Raw genomic sequence first — 16,555 nt, forward strand, 5'->3', positions numbered from 1 at the left:
GTTTTGACACCATTAATTCTCAGTCATCATACTAATATTAAAATGTTGTTTAGAAATTACATCTTTTATTTTATCTTCTAATCTCCATTTTTGTAAGTGGTGTCCTTTAAATATTTTCCTACAATTAAGCCTAAGTACAACAGCTCTATTGCTTTTTATTCTATCACAATCATATAAGCCTATTCCACTTCATCTCTTTCTGCCACTGTGTTTTTTTTTTCATCACAAATTAGAAGTGAATAGCTACCAAGCTTACTGGAAGGTTTTAAAGCTTTTTACTAAATGTTTTCATGCTAATAAAATAAAATCATCTTAAAATAGTCAGAACAAATATTTCCCTTTACCTTTTGCACAAGTGTTCTGTAATTCTTTATAAATTTTAACTAACGCCTCTATTACTGAAATTAGCAGTACACACACATAGCCAGCCTTAGGCATAGGCCAACTAGGTGGCTGCCTAGGGCACCGTTGTAGCAGGGGTGCTTTTCTAGTATTTATTTGGTGTAGGTAGACCAGAATGGGGGCACCAGATTGTGTGGTAGGGGGTGCCATGGAGCCCTTTTGCCTAGGGCACCAGTTGACCTAAGGCCGCTCCTATACAGGGCTGTCTTAGCCTTGCACTGACAGTTGCTTCCTTTGTTGTACCATTATTCATTGTGATATCTGTTTTGGGACCTTCATACAACAAGAAATACAAATATTTCTTAAAGCATTCTAGTACACCTTTTCCAGTGTATTACCATTTATCCATCAATTCCTGCAATTCATGTTCTTCTGATTTTCTATCAGAGGTGCGTTCGGAAGAGGACAACATGAGCAAACAATGCCAAACATTGAATCTCCTGACCAGTGCAGATACAGGGAACAGGTGCTAACATGGGTCCAGAAGGGGGCAGGTCAGATGTTTGCTTATGTGGTCTTCATCGTCCTTGTCTTGTCATCGTTGGCCACATTATTTTCAGATTCAAAATTCATATCACGCATCTAATAGTAAACTGTTCTTTTTATCTCCCTAAATCTCCACTCAAAATCATTGGGTTCTCTCATCTTGTGATCACCAAAAGCCTATTTTACATAAAGTTCCTACCTCTGCTTTTGGTAATATAATTGGTTCTTGTTTACAAAGACTCCTAGGGCCATAGGTAAGTGCAAGCCTAGCTGCCATTGCAGGCCATTTTAAATCGAGCCATTTTCCCTTTTTGTGCTTGAAATAACCTGTACCATTTGGTTAAAGATTGGCCTTACTCATCCCATGGTCAATAATTATTTACTAGCCCTAATAAGAATAACTGGGATAGTATCATAGATAATTTGAGGGGGCCCATGCATGTGATAAAGCATTTAGGAGTTGCCTCTGTCTCTTAGTAGTACAGGGAGCAGTTCTGGGGTAAATGTTCTGTTTCCTATCACTAGATCTAAGTTGCACTTGAAATAAACAGGGATGAACTTTGTTTTTTGTGGATGGAGAGTCTGTTCCACAGCAGTGGTATCATCTGCAAAATAAACCTGTCCCTCCAAACCATTCTGTTGATGTTGCAGAAGAGGTTTAGAGATCCCTAGACTGAGTATTTCTGATGCTATTCAACTTTCTGTATCAGTGACAGGGCTTTGAGTAAGTCTTTCAGGACATGTTGTTTAGTCCTTGTATCCTTTCAGTAAGGTATCTCTGTGGGTTTTCCAGTTGTTGTATGTGTCTGGACAAATACATACCAAAGGGGGGGGGGGATTATATTCAATAATTAGTCTAATGGGGACTGAGTAAAAGACTCCTAGATCTGGACACAATCTCTTTATTTATAAGCTGTGCAATACAGAAAGACTTTCTTATGACAACAGACACAAGTTAGTCAAAAGTTAGGCCACTGTCCAGATAAGTTCCCAACTCCTGGGCAACTGGATCAACTCTTAGGTGGGTATTGTCAACGTGGTAGTTCCCTGAGGTTGATGACTCCCAAAGGGTACAATAATGCATATTTGCCATTTGGTTTCAGTGTATGATTTTGACACCAGTTATTTATTTGAGACAAACACTCCTGCAGGATGGCTAAGTCATATGGGGATTGAATGACTGCTCCTAGCTCACAGCCATCTGCAAACTTAGTTAGCCACAGTTCTTTAGTATTGGCTTTTAGTTCAGAAAAACAGATGCCAAACTAGAGAAATCCCAACATTGAATCCTGGAAGACACCAGTGGTGACTGGTCTCTTTGTGGAGGTGACGTCTCCTATTTTGATTATCTGCATCCTGTCTGTGAGCCAGTTGGCAATCCAGTGGGTGACACAGGGGTTTATTCAGCTTTTCTACTATACTGAGTGGGGAATTGTGTGAAAAGTTTTGGCAAGGTCAAGGTATGTGGTGTGTACTATTTTGCCTTCATCTATTGTTTTGCTGACTTTTTCAAAAAGATCCCCCAGGCTGAGTAAGCATGGCCTGCCCTTGACAAATTCAAACTGAGCCAGGTCCAGTGTTCTGAGGTTCCCTACGATTGATTAATTCCATGACTAGTGTTTCCATGGCCTTGCATATGAGGCTAGTCAGACTTATGGGTCTATAATTGCCTGGGTCTATGGAAGGTCATCCCTACTGCAGGAGAATGACTGTTGTTGTTCTCCGTTCCATCTTTGTGACTTTTCCTGTATTATTATGCTTAATTTAAAACCAGCTTTTCATCTTATATTATTTAACGGTTTGTATTTCATTCTTCTTCTTGTAATAATGCTTATTCCATCTCCTTCAGCAATTATTTTTCCTCTAAATGCTGCTTTTATTCTGTCCCACTGTTATATTTGTGGTTCATACTTATCTGTCTCTGATATAATTATTTTCTAAGTTTTGTTTATAGATTATCTCTATTTATAATATACCCATCTCCATACACCTTGTATTTGCTTATATACTTCTTAATATATTTCTATTACTATGACGCCATGATCCAAAACACATCTGTCTATTATAATAAGTTATCTTTTACTAGTAACCTAGATATTCTAATTGTTTGTATTAGTATATTTCCTGTAAATGTATATTATCTGATATCTTTTTGCCTAATTCTTTACATATTTATCCAGTTCCCATCAAACATCTCTTTATTTAAAAAATATAACTGTTTGCTTTCTTATGAATTGCCTTTTTCTGAACTTTCCGTCAATTTCTAGTTCTGATACTGCATTAACATCTCTCCCAATATTTGCTTATCTTCCACTTTAATTACATTTTCCTGGCAGCTTTCAGAAACTTAAGTAAAGATGTAATATCTCTATTAGGAGCACAGGCATTAACTGGGTTTATTTTCCTCTGTTGAATTGACAGTTCATCCACAGAGTAAACTGATTGGAAAATTCATCAAGATGTATCTGTGAGTGCACTATCTAATTAAAAAACAAAAACAACAAACCTAAAATGACCTATCTAAAAAGATTGAAAGTCAAAATCTATATATAAACATAAAAACAAAATGCAAAAATTTTTTTTTCTTTTGCAAGCTCATGGGAGCTGTGTCCCCCACTCTCATTGCTTCTTATATATATCAACTCCAAGATGGGAAAACAGTGTAAAAAGGACAGATTTCCAGTCCCTGCTGTACTATGAACTCCCACAAAGTAATGGCAGCATTTTGTAATCATATGTCTATTCAATCATTTTTGCCAACATTACAGATGTTTTGTATTCTGAATGTTCAACTAAAGAACTGGTTCCCATACAAATCTATCTCTTTATCTATCTATCTATAGATAGAGAGAGACTGGGAGATACACACACACACACACACACACACACACACACACACACACACACATGTATGTATGTATATATACATGTATATGGTTGCAGTCTGAAAGAGGGAATGCTCTTTTTGTGTTGTTTTTCAGCATGTAGGCTGCTTTCCCTGTATGATAGCAGTACAGCACAGTATGGGAATTTGATATACCTTCATGTGTGCATTTTGCACATGGACGAACAACAAATGTTCAAAAGGACGTTTGCAAAGTTTGCAAACGTCGAACGCAAAAAGGTTTGAATGTGCAATGAGCGAATGCACAAGTGACAGTCGCTCATTGCAGATTCGGCATTTTGGGGTGGATTGCACTATAGTGCAGATCGGAAAATGGTCCCTTTCTCCACTGTAGAGCGATCTCGGAGTTAGAATATTAAAGTAGGGGGGTGTGGGGGGTACAGCCCCCCCACATGGGGGAGTACAGGGGGGCTTGTCCCCCTGCTTTACATTTCATTACATTTTTATTCTACATTTATGTTCAAAAATCAGCGAATCTGCATTTCGATTTGTTGATTTTTGAACACTAGAAACTGTTGCTGTTTTGTTTTTCGAAGTTAAGATTCGCTCATATGAGCAATCACATGAGTGTGTTTCGCCTTTGTAAAGGTAAACCTGGGAATTTGCCCTTTCTCTGCTTTTTTGCGATCTCAGAGTTGGTATACATAGTTAGCAGGGGGTGTGGGCGGTGCATAAGACCTGCTCACTTTAATATTTCATTTGAAGAACAGCGCATCTAGGCAGTGTGACAACCTTGCATACATCTTTCAGCTGCCAGTGTTTCTGGCATGATTTCTCTCTCTACTTGAGGCTACAGCGATAATTTTCTGTTTCATAGGCAAATGCACCATCAGTTGTGCAATTTCGACATTACTGATAAACTGAGAAATGACTTACGACATACAATGGTGATAATGAAAGTATTCACTCTGTGAAAGTCTTAAATATGTCTGCAAGCAAACAATGCCTGAGCACCAAGGTCGTATTCACCTTTCCTCTATGTACTGCCTTAGCTGCTTCAACATGATCCAGTACAAGAGAGGCCTCTTGTGTCACCCGCAGCTCAGTCTGTGCAGTGAGTTGGGGGGATGAAAGACCCATTGCTTGATACTGGTGGTCATTTTAATGTGGGCATTAACATGTCTGTTCTTATCACTACTAACATGCTAGAGGACAGTATACACTGGGCATGCAACATTTAGCATGGCACATTATATGTGCAGGATTATCTAGAAGTGGGTATTTGTGCATGTGTTTGTGTGTGTCTGTCTACATGTGTGTGTCTGCATGCTGCTCGCCCTTTTGGTCACTTAAACTTAACCTCAGTGTAAGTCTGTGTTGGCCTAGTTTTGAATGCTTCCATATAAAAAGATCACAATTCTCAATCCTGAATGTGTAATTATAAATATTATTATACCAAGGGAAGTAGGTCTAAAGGGTGTGATAACGACAGATAGCACACAATGTAGAGGTGTCGCTCCTTGGTCCTAAATCCTTCATACTTCTATATTCCCACTGAATTTGCCTTTAAGGCGGCACATGTCAGGCTCTCTCATTGTAGCTGTCTCACCTACACAGGCATTGAATACCCCTTGGTACCAGTGATCTCAACAAAATAGTTGAGTATAGAGCAGTCACAATACCCCATACACACAAGAAAAATCCAGGTTTTTCACAGCCTGACTTGTAAAACTATTCTCTATAAATGCATTCTGATCTAACACCTTCATTAGTCATTTGTGCAAAACAAATGTTGAAGCTCTGGGTTTTCAAAACAGAACTGTTAAGAATCCCAGCTTATTTCTTCTGAAGAATTCTGTGTCACTGAGGAATTATTTTTCACTCAAAATCCAGCAGCATTCACAGTTAATTAATGATTTTAGCGTTATGTCGGTCTATATTTAAAATCAGTTCAGACTGAGATCATTACTCTAGCCATTTCAATCTTACATGATAAATAAATACTTACGGAATATTTTCTCTTCTTAAACAAGAGAAAACATTTCTTCTTAAACTGATCATTATAATGTCTGTCATTGGCTTTCACATCCCAGGTATATTCTGCAATAAAACAGAAGATATATGGCATAAGAATAGTTACTCCTTATCAAATAATATCTAATTTTGGGCAAACCAAGCTACAGTAATGTGGTAACAACAGAACAGCACTCGTTTTTAGGTATTCTCTAGCATATGCTTTTAACTTACTTGCGGACTTCTGAGGAATAAGCTAAGGAAATGGATGTTAACAGTTTTCAAAGTTTACTGGTGGTGATCATATATCCTTTGATTCGCTATAGGGCAGGGGGACTGAAGCAGTCTGTGTACCCTCAGCACCAGAGAGGGAAAGTGTCTTCTCAAATGCTCCACATGCCTACTTCTGGCTAGCCGCCCAATGAAAGGTCAATCAAAATACACAGACATACATATAATACGTTTTGTCATATAATAAGTAAAAATGCAGCTAGGCAAAGAGATGATCTGCCTCAACAAAATGGCAACATTATCTGTTACCGCAGGATTGAGGCAGTATACCTGCAAACAGAATATGTGTGTGTGTCTGTGTGTGTGCGTGTGCGTGTGTGTGTGTGTGTGTGTGTGTGTGTGTGTGTGTGTGTGTGTGTGTGTGTGTGTGTGTGTGGCTACTATGATCTAGGGGGAGACAGCTGGACCTGTAACTGCCACAAGTACATGATCCCACACAAGGAGTATCAACTTTCTGACCAGACAAAAGTTGTGGAACAGCAAGGGCTCACATGGACTGAGAAGCACATAGTATGATGCAGCATATAGTACTAAAATAATTAAGGGAATCTCTTTAAAGGTGATTGGATTTTCTGGAAAAAATGACTATAGTCCAACATGGTTATAAAAATATAAAAGTTTATGTGTTATATTAAAATATAAAGGCAAAGTAAACTACATTTGCGACTAAATTGCATGTAACACATTATTTTTCAGCTCAAAACATAATATAAATAAAAGCTGTCAGATTGTGCCATAAGGTTCATAAGGCACCCTTTTCCTGTTCCCCTTCTTATGCTTTAAATAACAGTTTATGTATATGTGGCATTTCTTCCTGTGGGAAGTGGTGGCAGTGCCCCATTTTCCTCCCAAACCTCATTTTGCTCTTTGCCAAATGATTCCTGGTAGTTAAATGTTTACTCAGCTTCTTTTTATTGTCTCATTCTTAGCGCTGTCTTAGTCTCTCGGTCTCTGTCTTAGTCTCTCAGTCTCGGTCGCTGTCTTAGTCTCTCAGTCTCTATCTCAGTTTCCAGGTCTCAGTCTCGGTCTTAGTCTCTTGGTCTCTGACTTAGTCTCTCGGTCTGTGTCTTAGTCTCTGTCTTAGTCTCTCGGTCTCTGTCTTAGTCTCTCTCTCTCTCTCTCCTTCTGTCTCATAGCAGACAATTACTGTTACTTAAGTGGCACATTTCCCACTCACAAAAAATAAAAATCCAGAGCTTGTCAACCATCAACAGATAAGAATCATATTCTCTCTGCCTATCCTTTATCCTTCATAAGAGATGTTGCATATTTTTTCCTTAATACCCTACCCTGTAATATCTAAAATAGCTGCATGTCTCTCCCATACATTCTAGAATACCATGCTTGTTTTCCTGAAGATAAACAGCATGTGAATATGCAACACTTTGAAAAAGTACGATTTCTTGTCATCCACATATTGTTAAATTGTGTTTCACTGTCTTTGAACATCTTCTAATCTCATTTTACATCAGTTTCTCCTGTTAACCAGCTTCATATCTCAGTATGCATCCTGCCTCAAGAAATCAGTGCTGTCTGGATGCCCCATGTTATATTGTCTCTCTGTCTCTCTATCTCTCTCTCTCTCTTATTTTTGTGTTCCTGTCTAATATCAACTGTGTGTTAGTATGTAAATTGTACTGTTCTTTCTTTGTATCCTGTACAATGTATTCGCTCACTGTGAACCGCCATCCCACTCAGAGTTCATCTTATGCCATTTAACACCTTATAATAAACCAGCACCTTCTTCACCTCATTCTATATCAAATAACAATGGTTACATGAATTATGTCACTAAGAAAAGTCATCAGAAGCTAGTCTCACTATACAGGATACCTCCTTATTTAACAAACTCTGCAAAGACACATTGCCGTAGCCTTTCTTGCTTTCCACACTCCTCTATGCCACCCCAGGACTGATTAGCCTAAAGGCCTCACAATCCAGCCACCACGAGTAAAGTTGTAATGTACTCTGTGTACTCCAGCTATCTATCTAGTTTATGGAACTCCTTGCCTCTACTACTTAGACAAAATGACAACAACAATCTTTTTCAAAATTAAAATCAAGCACTAACTAAATCCATGGCTCAGCTCTTGTTCTGTATCAGGCTAACCTTAAACTGTCTTCATTTTTCTAGAGAGGTTTTCCTCCCTCCTCTCTTCACATCCACATGATACTTTATAAAACTATCAAGTTTTTACTATAACAGGCTTCCTCCATTCTACTTCTTCTTTCCCTTTTCCCATGCTTAGGTTCATAGGTTAGTACTAGGCTAACTGCCCTTGCGAGCCATTTTAAGCCTAGCCGGTTATCCCCTGTGAGATTCAAACCCTGTACTTTGTGTTTGTAAGGCAAACACCTTAACCATTAGGCCACCCTCCCAACCTGATACTGATATCCCAGTCTTAAAATGCCTCTGCCTACTTATCTCCTCATTTTCCCTCCTCTCCAGCTGTTTGTGCTTCCCATAATCATTCCCACTCGACCTCCTTCATTTCTCTTTCCAAAATCCTCTACCTTTAACTCCTCTAGACCTAGACTCTTCTCTCCTTACCTACTCTCTTTGATCTATCTGGCTATTACCTAAGAACTCCTCTCTACCACCTCTGTTTATACCTTGTATTGCATTGTAACTACAATCCCTACTGGGCTCTGATACTGCTGTGTAACTGTATATGAATATGACTGATTCTTGACTTGATCTATTGTGAATCTGCTTTGTATATGTAACTGTAAAACATTATAAAGTGCAATTATAGATCTGTAGAACTATCTACAACCTTTGCTTATGTTTATTAATAAGCTCACTCTGTATAATGTTACCCTAATAGGAAAATTATTGTAACTTTTTTTTCTTTTTGTACACTTTGCCCTTTACATATTGATATATGAAGCTTTTCTCCCCAGGCCTCCATTAAAAAGGGCTTTGCGTTTGTTGACCTATTCAAACCATCCTCATAAACACATATAACTAAACAAATACTTAAAATCTGTACCAAAGTCTGTTTTAATGCAGGCAATATTTACCGTCTTTTTCTTCATGCTTGTTTACAAAACCATTGAGGGTTCCCTTTCCATTCATCCTGGAGACATGCTTGGCACACTGAAAATTTAAAGACACAAACGTATGAATAGAGAAGCAGGAAAAAAAAAACATCTGAGCTTCCTGTACAAAAACTGACTAAGTGACAGTGGAGAAAAATTCTGGACCACTCCTTTATGATGAGTAAATAATCAAACATGCAGACTAAGAATTAAAACAGAGTTGAAGACTGATTTTCTACATTGTGTAGCACCACAAACCATCTGTCAGACTGAATATTAAATACACTGAAAAAGAGAAAAATGTATATCTTCTAGTATTTATCACTGAAGATTAGATATTTACAAAATATAGTTAAGATAAAGTACTGCTGAAAGTCTAAAATAAACAATGTCTGGTTCAATGAACAGAAAATGCTGACATTTCATATAACAACTTACAAAAAAATAAGACAAAGAACGCAGCTTTGTTTCTATTGCTACGATAAGATCATTTCAACAAACAGCTGCCTTTTTAAGTTCATGAGTTGCTGTAATGATTAGAGTGTCTAACAATTAAATTGTATTATATGGATTTTACATAATTCCAATATGTGAAGACCGTCGCAATGAAAATCAAATCCCTTTTTAATTATTAACTGTTTACATTTTCCAAAGATCAAAGAATGAAATTCAGAAGCAGGATACTTTTCAAGCAAACGTCAGAGTGAAAACATTGTTAAATAGCATGATAAGTAACTTTTTCTATAAGTAATAAACAAGCCAAGTCAGTATTAATTAACTCTTCCCAGTGTACATTGTGACATTCATTTAGAAGACAAAGGAGTAAATCATAAAAAGTATAACTATTAATTAGGTTTTTTCACATCTGTAGCTAATGAAGATGGGATCTGGCTTAGAATAATAGCTCACCCAGAGCCCCACTTTGTTTTCCATTTGTTATGTCTGCCTTCCATTTAGAACACTGCAAGATCTTTTGGGTTGGCATATCAGCATATGTTTTATCATCTTTGTTTAAGTTAGTCATTTCTGTGAAGAAGTTAGCAGAATTTCCCTATTTTGTAAGTTTGAGAATGAAGAAACTCATTAATGAGATGTGGAACTGTTATGGAACTGGGAACCAGAATGACCATTCTGCAGAAAGCAAAACATCCTTATCGAAAGAAAGCCGAAAGATCTACATTAACTTTTCCAGGAATCCATATGTATAGACTGGAAAACGCAAGATTAAATTCCAGCAGTTACCTTCTCATTTGGGGTGGGTTCTGTGTGAAGTGTATTTGTATATGTATTTGTATGGATCTTTGCTTGGTGTTTCAGTTTCCTACCGCATCCCAAAGATGAGTGGTAGGAGAAATGACATGTTTATAAAATGCCAATTGGTATACACGTGTGTGAGTGAATTAGTGTGTGCATACATCCTGTGAGGAACTGGGACCTCTTCAGAATTGTCCTCTATGCCCTGTGCCCACTGAGTGCAAGGATAGACGCTTACTCACCTATGATCCTGCATTGGGTTACTCAGGCAACTGGAAAATGAATGAATGAATGAATGAATGAATGAATGAATGAACTCAAGCTGTAGCATTATAAATGGTCATTCTTAAACTCATACAACTCCATTATTTATTCAGTTACTAACAGTTAAATATCAGAAAGACAAACAAGCAAGTAGAATCCAGCACTTTCAGAATCATCCTGCTCATTTCCTGATTCATGGTAAAAAAAAATACCTAGCCAGATTAAACACAAAAATACTCTTCAAAAATTATGCACCAGAAACACCACATAAACTAACCATAACTTACTCTGTTAAACAAATCATTTGCTGAGAAATGTATCTAAAAGAAAAGGTTATATTAATCTTAAAAACATGAAATGCTGCATTGTACAGATACCAAAGTGTTTTTTCCCTGTAAAGAGGAATTATTTGTCAGTTTGATTTTTCAGTTAAGCTTACTTTTTATTTCTGAAAAACTGAAATGTGCTGTCACTTTTTGCTACATATTAGGAACCAGACGAGCATTTGATCAAATGAAGGATGTAGTACTTGTAGGTTATGATTGAGTTGATATACTGTTTTCATGAACAGACTTGAAAGCTTTACACAATAAACATTTATAATTGTATTAACTAAATGCAGACTACTGCATGGTACAAAAGTTCATTCAGGTTTTACCCCATGAAAAAGTATTGAAGGTAGCTGTACCTATAGCGTGCCTACAGCTGTGCCTCATGTTGACACACAGTACAAACACAAGCCAATATTTTTTCCAGTCCCTTACACTAAGCAGATTTTATAAAACATACCTTTTTATCCATAACTCACAAAACTATATGTATGTATGTATGTAGCACTATATTTTAAAAGAAAATTGTCTGAAAACTAGTCAACCACCTTTAGAAAAATGCATTTGCACACACATATATTTCATGAAGATATTAATGTTTCTGTATTCTCTTTCATATTTAGCTTCAGAATAGAAGTATTGTTTACAAATACAAACCAAGATATTCTGGTGCAGCAGAATTGTCAAGAAAAAAGCCTTCTATAACTCTACATTAAAAAAACTGCTATTAACCATGTAAAGAGCAGCATTTGTACACATTATCACATATGTACATAAGAGATATCCAGAGAATGAATCCTAAAGTTAATTTGTACACATTATCACATATGTACATAAGAGATATCCAGAGAATGAATCCTAAAGTTAATTTGTACATTTATTATTATATACATAAGAGATATCCAGAGAATGAATCCTAAAGTTAATTTGTAACACATTATCACATATGTACATAAGAGATATCCAGAGAATGAATATGTACATAAGAGATATCCATAGAATGAATCCTAAAGTTAATTTGTACACATTATCACATATGTACATAAGAGATATCCATAGAATGAATCCTAAAGTTAATTTGCTTTCAGTTATTGCAAATGCAAATGCGTTAGCAATGTGGAAATGAACTCAAAAGAATATTACTATACATGGATCTTGGATGGCAACTACAAAAAATAGTGTTGCAATATATAGGTTGTCTGAACTGTGCAGTCAGACCCCCCTCCCCCGCCAGGTTAGAGTTACATGAATATTCTGGAATCAGATTTGTTTTGGGAAGCCTGTCGATGTAAATTTAAAATGATTTTTCAAATAAGTGAAATATAAAGCCAGGCCTTCCTCAGAGCCATTCTACATGAATAATAAATCATCTTTTATGGATGGTATACACTCCAGTGTAAAAAAAATGCAGTTTAAGACATTCATTTTAATATAAGTTGCATCTCTCATTCACTTAAATAAATGGCAGAAAACACTGGCCGTCCAGGCCATTGCCTTTGTAATGTGAAGTATAAACAAAAGAATGACCGTGGAAAATAGGCACAAGGAATCTGATGCTGTATAGCAGTTAGATACACTGACAAATTAAATGTTGTGAAGATGTTAACTATAACTTATGCAAAAATAGGGATGGTCTAGACATTCTGGTATATTTTCCTGTGTTTTAAGTAAATCAAGCATGTGAGACAGGCAAGCAAGGCAGAGAAAATAATATCTATGGGTTTATAGTGTTTTGCTTAGTGAAGAATATATCAAATGATGAGTTTGATAAAGTTCAACTTGCAGCTTTGAATTATTTAAATGAAGGCTAAATATTCTGACAGGTCATTCAAAGACTTATTTGTCTTTTATTTGTTTATTGCATTTGTTGACCAGGATAGGTGCAATTTTTCAGCAGAGACCCAAAGGACAAGCTTCCACAAATAAGACATTTAAGAAATGAGTGAATTACAATACATTAAAATTAAAGCGCAATACCAATATAAAGACAAGAGATTGTAAGCTAGTGAGCATAAGGGCAATGTGATATAATGTTAGGCAGCAATCTACCAGTACAATAAAATACTTGGTACGATATTGGAATTTTTATCATGAGAGTGTTGTATCTTGGAATGAATTAGTTAGTAGGTAAGTTAAAGTAGTGTATTGCCAGAAATATGTCTATTTTCTGCCTTGTCTGTTTGAATATTTATGAGGTTTTCTATGACCACAAACTTTAAAAACTTCAGCATTATGTCACATGAATGCATTCAGTAGCTGTGATTTTTGCTCTCTCTAGAAGCCTAGGCATAGGTTCATAAGTAGGCTAGCTGCCCTAAATGGCCATTTTAAGCCTAGCTATTTCCCTTTTTTCTGCTCAAAATAGCCTATCCCATTGGGTTATAGATTGACCTTACCAATGGACAATAATTATGTAATAACCTAATGAGAATAACTGGGATCATTCCATGGATAATTTGAGGGGACCCATGCTTGGAGTAAAGCATTTAAGAGCTGTCTTAGTCCACTAGTATTACGCGGTACAGTCCTGGTGTAAATTCCATGTTTTATATCCACAGACCTAAGTTGCACTTGAATATGGGTAGGGATGAACTTTGCTTTATGTGGCTGGGGAATCTACTCCAAAGAAGCAGTATCCTCTGTGAGATACTCCTGTCCTTCCAAACCATCATGTTGATGTTGCAGAAGAGGTTTAGATTCCTAGACCAAGTACTTTTGATGCCATTTAAAGTGCTGATGTGGAGTAAATCCACCAGTAATGGGGCGGAGCATGGCTTGTATTCTGACACAGATCACCTCTTAGCAGTCTGTAGGGTACCAAATATAATGACAGGGATTTGAGTCGGTGTCTGTAGGACATGTTTTTAGGCCCTGTATCTAAACATTTATCTGAGGATGCCTAAGACAAATATTCCTTGTCATTTTCACATAAGCCTTCTGGGATAATTTTGCCATAGAATCATCAGTGAAGTCTCTTTGGGGGTTATAAGTTAGCAGGTAAAATTGTCAGAGTTGTTACCACAGATTACAGATATCACCCTAGATTTGTCTACTGTTGATTTTGAAAGGAATTTAATATGACATACAGGAAAGTGTATCTGCAAGAAAAGTCTAAGAAATGGTGCTTTGAAACTAATAAGTGCAGTGGCTTACAACAGGAATTTATAGGTCTTTACAAAATTCTTCTGGCCCACAGGGTCCAACTATTCTTTACAAACTAGAGGAATTAAAACATGAAATGCAGAGCATTTTGGGTAAAAAGATTTAACTGTTTATTTTTTTCATGATTTGTGAATTTGCTCATCTAAGGCTCTAAGGACTAATATTCTTAGGAAGTTAGGATAGAAAATGTAAGTAAACAGGACTGGATATGGATCTCTGAAATTAAGGAAATCCCAAAAAGTCACAGCTAACTGTTGTATGCCAACATTTGCAAACTGGAATAAAATGAAAATCACAGAAGCAAAATATTGAAGTAAAAAGGTCTGTCAGTCTGTGAAGAGGATTAAAGCTATGAACTGTTTATGGGCAGATTTCTGTAGCCCTAAGTTTGATTCCTTCAGTATCCATTAGTCTACTGTGTGACACTGACAAAGTCATTTAACCAGAGAATGCTCCCAGGTTACCTCTAAAAAGGGATATTTGTGTCTTTTGGACTTGCCAAGTTAAAAAATGAAAATATAATCTGCACTGATAGCGAGTATGCAATAGCAAAAATAGTAGATAAATAAAACAACTGGGAGCACAAGACACATTGTCAGCACAAATTATAGATCCAAATAGAACTTAGAAGCTACTGGTGCATGTGCATGTCAAGGAATCCCACAACTGAAATACAACCGTAAGGATGTACAACAAGTTTATGCTAGAAAATGGTTTGGGTTATGTACAGCAATGACATCATAAATGCAATAGCTTCAGTGTAAACTTATGAACTATATTAAATAATCTTTATATTGGATCATGAATATTATAAACCATGAATAACACTGGATCACAGATATAAACAACTGAAGCCAACAAAAGAAGATCATCTGTATACATAATATGCCATCCCATAGGAAGGAGCAGGGTATCCATTTATGATGCTAGTGACTGGAGTTTGGAAATAGGGAGATTTATGATACACCAGCACATGACAATTATTGTGTGTCTGATCCACCTAGTTTTCAGTAGGACTGTGTGCAGCTGCATTCCATCCATCTTCATGCAACTTGCTACCATGTGGTGACCAGACCCCTTCCATTATGTGACTTTAACTATGCTCAGAGTTAAAATATTTCATGTGTCAGTATAACATCAAAAATGGTGCATTTAATTTAATTCTATTATACTGAAGTGCCACCAGATAGAGACACTATATCTGTCATGTCTGTAAATGAAATATGTAATCCCCCACCCTACTTCCCTCTCCCATCCCAATTCTCCATCTTTCACAAGCCTGCTCTCTATCTGTCCCAAGCAGCAATATTACCCATCAATACAAATACAATCCACCACCCAGTTTGGCAAGCATTTGACAATCACAGCATTCTTTCCTTGAAAAAGATATCCATCACATCCAGATGGAAGTTTGAGCCCAATATTTGTAGCCAGTGCTCTTATTCCCTTGTCCTGTCCTTCATCTCTTTTACCACCAAACAGCAACATTTCTATAGTTTAGTAAACTAAATTATCTCACCTCTGTCTCTACAAGTTTATAGTCCCTCAGTGTCCCTTCATAACCTCAATAAAATTACTGTAATTATCTTGTGTACCCTCAATAATATTGCTAGATCTGCTTTTGCAGCGCCTCCAAAGCCAAATTCTGACCTCCAAAGCCTAACAATTGACTTATATAGGGATGAAATAACATCTGCTTTCTCTGCTATCTATATTTCTTAAAACATGCCACAGCACTTTACTAACACTGAATACTACTTTACTATATTCTGATTTATGATCAATTGTTTAATAAACCACAATGTTCAAATTCTTTTACCTATGCAAAGATTTAAACCCCCATGAGTACTTCCACCTTTGGATATTATATCAAAACCATATTACCCTGCATGTGTTAAAATTAGAACCCAACTGCCACTTCACCGAAGAAAATAACTTGCACACCTCCATTTTCAGACTCTTCTCATCTTCAGATTCCTCTCTTTATCCTCCGATAATGTTCTTATCTTAATAAAAACATTTATCCTAGTCTACATACCTTTAATTAGCATATGATACAACCATATTGAGCACAAGAGGCCTCAAGAGTTTGACACCTCACCTGTGACTCCCTCTGCCCCAACAGGGCTATCCTTTGGCAGTAGCTTCCGCTTTCTACCCTATAATCACTTTTATATCCACTTAATTTTTGCAACCACCACATGCAACTCCCTGAACTTACATACAAATCTCTTGTGAGGAACCCTTCCAAAATACCAAACCCATCAAAGGATCCCTGTTCATGTGTGCTGTAACCCAGTCATCAAACTGCAGCATGTCAGAATGAAAACATTTAAGACTCGTTAAGCTCAGGGTGTCCATAATGAATACATTTCAGTTGCAGTTGGTAGCAAGCAATCAAAAACTGAGAAAAATTAACCTGGAAAATGCTCATGAACACAAAAAGTGAGCAATTGTTTTCTCAAGC

The 16,555-nt window shown here is 36.8% G+C and overlaps 1 protein-coding gene across 1 annotated transcript in view; it reads right to left on the reverse strand.

The window, feature by feature from the left end:
- LOC122787323 (phospholipid-transporting ATPase IC-like) overlaps positions 1–9,143 on the reverse strand; it is a 446,410-nt gene extending 437,267 nt beyond the window's left edge. The window contains exons 1-2 of the mRNA XM_044053968.1: positions 9,062–9,143; positions 5,742–5,833 (exon numbers count right to left, since the gene is read on the reverse strand). Of these exons, the coding sequence (XP_043909903.1) occupies positions 5,742–5,833; positions 9,062–9,116 (147 nt within the window). The 5' untranslated portion in view covers positions 9,117–9,143. The remainder of the gene's footprint in view (positions 1–5,741; positions 5,834–9,061) is intronic.
- Between the last annotated feature and the right edge of the window lie 7,412 nt (positions 9,144–16,555).

The sequence above is a fragment of the Protopterus annectens genome, chromosome 13.part0 (assembly GCF_019279795.1).
Source record: "Protopterus annectens isolate FY-2018-M chromosome 13.part0, PAN1.0, whole genome shotgun sequence".
Classification (NCBI taxonomy): Eukaryota; Metazoa; Chordata; order Ceratodontiformes; family Protopteridae; genus Protopterus; species Protopterus annectens.